The following is a 6,000-nucleotide window of genomic DNA, read 5'->3' as shown; positions in this document are numbered from 1 at the left end:
TGTCCCCGGTGGAGAGGGTCCCCACAGGCCAAGCACCCTCGTGGGGGCACAGCCTTTGCAGTCACCATTTTATGTGACCCTTGTTCTCCAAAACTTCTTAGAAAGGGATTGTCTGCCCTGCGGGCTCCCTCACCCCCTCCTGGCCCTGCATGCCCAGGGCCACCCATTGCTCGGTCTTTCCAAGAGGACTTGATTGAACCCCACCCCCCACCCCCACTTCCCACCTGGGGCAAGTTATTTCATTTTGCCGGAGCCTCAGTTTCCTCAAATCTCGAATGGGGCTAATCCCAGCTTAATTTATGGGAGGCCCTCCACACGGAGCCTTGCACACAGTAGAGCCCGGGAAATGTCTTCTCCCTCCTGTCACACCGCAGGGCGCATGGGAGCGGTTACCTGGGCTCCGGTTTACAGTGTTCCCAGAACCTTCACCAACCCTCCCCGCTGATTCTCTGGCTTCCTGTGAATAACAGGAGCAGCTGCTTGTGGGGAGTCTACGATTGGCCCGGCATCGTGCCATGTGCTCATTTTAATCTCACATTCACTCACAGTGGAAATCAAAGCTTAGGATAAGTGGCTGCCCGGAGTTAAACATCTATTAACAGAGGGAGAGGGAGAATGCCAAGTCAGGGCTCCTGGGCATCAGACGGTCTTTCAACCCCCGCCCCCCACCCCCCACCCAACATGAGTTCATTGTCCACAGGGCTCTGGGGTTCTCTGGAGAAAGCCCAGACCCAGGGTGCTTCCTTCCCCAGCTGACCCCAAAGCCTGAGACCAAGAGTAATGGTTTATTGAGTTATGTGGTAATGGTGGGTTGTCTTTAAAAAAAAGAAAGAAGCGTCAAGGAGAGAAAGCCCAACATGGCAGGGAGACAATTCACTGAGAGGCCAAAGTCTAGGGGTGGACAGAGGGAAGCTTGACCCAAACAGAGCTTCATTTACAGTATTTACAGTCAGGCTTCTGGGGCAAGGGCTGCGAGGGGGCCAGAGGGGAACCTCCATTGCTGGCTTCAGGGGGTCGCCTCAGGGTCTTTTCCGTTGCTGTGGGCTTGGGCTGTAGGCTGCATACCTGGCTTGGTAGGGGCAGTGGGGAGAGGGAAGCGGTCCCCGGCAATTCTGCCTCATTCTGCCCCCCGGGAAGGGCTGCAGCTCACTCCCCAGGAGCCGGGGCCCTGGGGAATGTCTGTCTCAAGCTGTAATAGGCCGACTGGCTGGCAAGGAATGATCCACCGGAGGAGAACCTGGGGCGTGCTCACACATTCTCAGCAGCAGGCGAAAGGCAGGCCCTTGACCGCCAGGTGGAGCTTCCGGCTGACTCCACCCGGCCCTCAGCCCGTGGCCGGGAGGGAGGCGCGGAAAGAGCCAAGCAAGCCGAGTGGAGGAGGTGGACGGCCAGAGCCTCGGCTGTGGGGCAGGCTGCAGGTGACGATCAGCGGGGCTGTGGGGGGACAGCCTCCGCGCCCGGCTGTGGTGTGCGGGCTGGACAGAAGTGCTTACAGCCCAGGACCGCCAGAGCGCGTTGATGGAGCCACAGACGCCTTTGCGGCCCTAAGCCCCTCGTGGGGCGCGAGCCGTCCCTCTCAAGCTCCTCGGCGGTTCCCTCCTCTCTGCACATTTCTCCTCCAATTCTGTCTCTTTTGGAATGGGGCAGTGCTCTCTCCCTGGAACTCCTGCCCCTCATTGCGGAGTCTTTAGAGGACAGTTTGGCCTTCTCCAAAGTCATCCTGTCTTTCATGGTTCATTAAATCAACCACACAGGGAGTGAGCCGCAATGCTGGACTTGTGGTTATTTTTCATGTAATAAATAAAGATTCCTTTGTGTGACTCTCTGGGGCCTGTCCCAGGCCAAGTCCTCCTGTTGCTCAGTTGCTCCCACTGTCCCCATGGCAACTACAGGTGGTCAAAGGCCGTGGCAGTGGTGGGCGGTGCGCTTGGCCTTGATGTGGAACTGTAATAATATGGGGAACCTGGACGTGTTTTAAAAAAAAAACAACAACAACAACACTGCTGGTCAGAAGGGGAAATTGCACCACAGCCTTCCCCTGCATCTGCTAACCTTTAAGACAACACAAGTTAATCATCTACCCCTCCGGCCTATCTGATCATCAAAGATTAACTCCTCTCTGGGCCTATTTCCTCCTTCCCTGGCCTCACCTTTGGGTTTCTGGCCAGAATGAGAACTGTTGGCTTCTTGCCCCTCCCCCCACGATGGCTTTGACCTTCAACACCCTCCTTTTCAGGGAGAGGGCAACTGAGAGCAGTTACATCTGGAACCTTGAAGAACCAAGCGCACCTGGGGATCACTGGGGCCTTCCCCAACCTTGCATACACAGTGCGAGGTCAGAGAATCTTCTCCGTAGGGCCCATTCTAGTCAGAAGGACTAGAATCCTGACTGGCCATGGGGGATGTGTGTTTGAGGATCTCCACAGGGAGGCTCCCTACACCTGCAGGATGCGCAGCCCAGGAAGGCTTGGCGGGGAGGTGCCCTGCCCCTGGCCCATCTCAGCACCCTCATCCTTTCTGGCTAAATTGTACGGAAAGGTGAGTTGGAGTTGACCCCTTGTGGCAAACAGAGCCCAGGTTAACCACCCTCCCAGTCATTTTTGGAATGCCAGAAGGTAATGGGAAGAAAGGGGGTTCTTGGGGGATGGCTGGTCCTGCCAGGCCCTTGGGGTGGGCCACACTTGCTCCACTGCTCCTCTTGGGCTCAGGTTTGTTCTGAGACCCTCAAGGTCATCACTCAGGGAAACTCTAGTGGGATTCTTCACGCCACTTATGGGGCTTGGTTTCCTAAAAAGCTTCCTTACCCAGCCCATGGCCCCAGGGCAAGAGAGGGGTGAACAGGAGCCCATAGCTCACTCTCTGGACCTCCATCCTGAAGGGTGTCCACATCTCAAGCCAAATATCAGGAAGGTACTGAACAAAGGGTCCCCGTATGAGGGTTCTGGTGCTGGATAATGAGTACCAGTGCGCCACTTAGATGGTTAATGTGTGTGACAGGACAGCCTTATTTGCACTCCTGTAGGGCGTCCTTGCCTCAGTGTCCCTGCTGCTGCGCTGTGAGCCCCTGAAGGCAGGAAGTCCACTCTTAGACTTTGCTGGAGTCCACCTTTGCCTTTCCAAGGCCTGAGCCCTGAATCTCACACAGAACCAAGATTTCAGAGACATGGCCTCAGGCAGTAGGAGGGAGAATGATGCCGAGAAGTCTCTTGCTTGTGTGCTCTCCCTCCAAACACCTAGGTACTTGGCCTTCCCTCTACCTGCTTGGACTGCCAAGAACACCTGTCTCCCAGAAGCCCTCCATCTAACCTGGGCCTCCGGGCTGCCTTTCAGGCAGACTTTTGGCCCAGTCTTGTACCCCAACCCTGCCCCACACAGCAGAGGGCCTGGGCGGCCCCGAGGGGACTTACTCAGCAAGCTGGAGTTGGGGAAGCGCCAGGCCTCGCCGTAGGAGGAGTAGGGGGTGTGGCCGTAGGCATTGCCAGAGTATTCACTTCCTGTTGGAGGCACACAGGTGAGAGGCCTGTGAGGTGGACGTACCAATGTAGGCTTGGGGGTGGGGGAGAAGGGTCTTCAGGGCTGGCACTGGGCCAGCCCTGGGGGCATGGACAGCCAGGGCAGAGACCATGTGAGCTCAGATGTCCCTCAATCCACCCTTTGGGGGCCCCTCAGCCTGCATCAATTTGGACAGGTACCAGAGGCGCCGCCCTGACAAGCTCAGTCCTCCCAGGTAGCCCAGGAGGGACGTGATATTATTGTGCCCATTTTTCAGGTAAAGAAGCTAAGGCTTGGAGACCTCTAGAAGCTCACACAGCTGAAGGGTTTGGTGATGTTTGGAAGCTGAACTGTGTCTCCGGCGCCCAGGTTCTACCACTTTTTCTGGGCCTGGACCTTCAACAGAAGACCTTTCCAGGAGGGGCAGAAGGGAGTGAGCGGGGTCACAGAAGCAGCCATAGAAAGAATTAGCACGTACAAACTTTTTAGCCTCCCTAGCTCTGAGTTTGTTAGGCACGGGTGTGGGGTGTGTGTGAGGCTGTGGTGGTGGGGGAAGGGGGCTGCTGAGGATTAGAGGAAGGAGCCCAGGGAGGAGCCCTGCAAGGCACCAACCTCTTGGGGACTTGCTCTGAGGACGTGGGGGTCCCATCCTAAGTGGGCCACTTGAAGCAAACTCAGTGCATGACTTCCAACACAGCAAATCAGATCACCTCTTTCTGTGAGTGGATTCTTGGCTTTACCAAAAAGGAATGACTTACCAAAGAAATGACATAAGGATTCCCTTAAGTAACAACAAACCCAAGCAGACCGCACCATTACCATGGGGACTTGGTGGGGAGCTTAAAGTCTGCAAAACATGTTCCCATACACTATGCTCCTTTGTCCTCATCAGCATCCTATGCAGCACCCATTAATATGGCCAATTGAGAGAAGAGGAAATTGGAGTGCCGCAGGATTAAGCAGTTTGCCTCACATCAAATGGCAGAGCAGAACTTGGCCTCAGGGCTCTTAACTCTGAATTTCGGATAATCCCTTTATGTGCTTCTGAGACAGCTTCATCTGAAAGCCAGGTTCCTGCCAATCCTGCCAAACCATGAATATCTGCACCGCCTTTCAGAACCTCATCTGCTATTGGGAGCTAAGAGCCTTCGGTGGCTTTTGGTCTCCTTCACCGACACTGGAAGGGAAGCCTGAAACTGCCTGGCTCTGGAGCCGGCCTGCCTGGAATCAAATCTCTGCTCCCAAATCTCCCACTTCCTAGCTGTATAACCTTGGGCAAATCACTTAACCTCTCTGAGCCTTGCTGTCCTCATCCGTAAAATGGGACGAATTATTGTCTCTATCTCATGGTGTTTTAGGGAGGATTAAATCGGATAATATACGTTAAACGTTTAGCCCCACTCTTGGTATATAAAAAGCACTCAAGAAATGCTAGCTTTTACTATTTTCCCATCAAGCAGGCGCTAGAATAAAGCTCAACCGAGGATCACGAGTGAAGAAACTGCTCCCCAGAGAGGGAAAGACATTTACCCCAGATCCCCTGTTCAGTTAGAGCCTGCACTAATCATGCGCCCTAGCTCCTACCCCAGGGCTCTTTCTTGTATCCCACAATGGAAACTGTTCCCCATTAACCGCTGTTGTATCCTCGATTTGCCTGGTTTCAGAACACCCTAGAAGGAAGCTGATTCTACGTGGGCTACACAGCCGGGGCCTCTAACCACTACCCCCACTCACCCCACCCCCTGCCCAGTGCCAAACACTACTGGCTTCGAAGGACAAGGAAGAGAGGTGGAAAATACAATGTGTTTCCTCTCTCATTTTGTCACTTATTCATGCATTCACTCACACGCTTACTCATATACTGAACACACATTCACCAAATACCTATGTGCTTCGATCACACGGAAGCTGGCGGAGGGGTTGGGGCACAGGAGGCGGCACGCACCTGGGTGCCGCGTCTTCCCACCACCAGACCCGTCAACCTGCATGCAACCCCAGTGGATGAAATGTTTCCGCATCCGTGAAAGGCCAACCCGTCGTCTTTGCTCCGCATCCCACCCCTCTCACCTTTCCAAGGACTTTCCCCCTACAATCTATCCCCTTTTTTCCTGCTTCATCAATCCCTCCCTTTCTAATTCACCACTTCTTCCAGGCAGCAAACATGCTCTGCCATCTTCTGTTTTAAAAAATTCTCTTCCTGCCGCGTATCCAGCTACCAGCCCCTTTCTGTGCTCCCTGGTCTCTGCCCTCACCTCCTCATTCCCCTCCAAACAGGCCAGTGCTGATCCCCTGAAATCCCCACAGCCTCCATCCTGATCATTCCAATGGTCACTTCGATGCCCACCCCACCCCCTCAACCTCCTAGCCAACCTTGATTCAGGTCATTGCTCCCTCTTTGCCTTTGGGTTTCACGATGCCTTTGCCATTAGATCCACTGTTCCCTCCCACTCACTCTCCTTGCTGGTGTCTTCTCTGCTCAAGCTCTAAGTGCTGAAGGCTTGGTCTGTG

The 6,000-nt window shown here is 54.5% G+C and overlaps 1 protein-coding gene across 1 annotated transcript in view; it reads right to left on the bottom strand.

The window, feature by feature from the left end:
• Window positions 1-770: 770 nt before the first annotated feature.
• The window catches only part of PAX8 (paired box 8), a 62,289-nt gene continuing 57,059 nt past the window's right edge, over window positions 771-6,000 (bottom strand). Inside the window, exons 11-12 of the mRNA XM_042930331.1 lie at window positions 3,408-3,494; window positions 771-1,963 (exon numbers count right to left, since the gene is read on the bottom strand). Of these exons, the coding sequence (XP_042786265.1) occupies window positions 1,887-1,963; window positions 3,408-3,494 (164 nt within the window). The 3' untranslated portion in view covers window positions 771-1,886. The remainder of the gene's footprint in view (window positions 1,964-3,407; window positions 3,495-6,000) is intronic.

This window comes from Panthera leo, chromosome A3 (assembly GCF_018350215.1).
Source record: "Panthera leo isolate Ple1 chromosome A3, P.leo_Ple1_pat1.1, whole genome shotgun sequence".
Taxonomy (NCBI): Eukaryota; Metazoa; Chordata; class Mammalia; order Carnivora; family Felidae; genus Panthera; species Panthera leo.
Note: the sequence above shows the minus strand (reverse complement) of the source record. Positions and strands in the feature narration are given on the sequence as shown.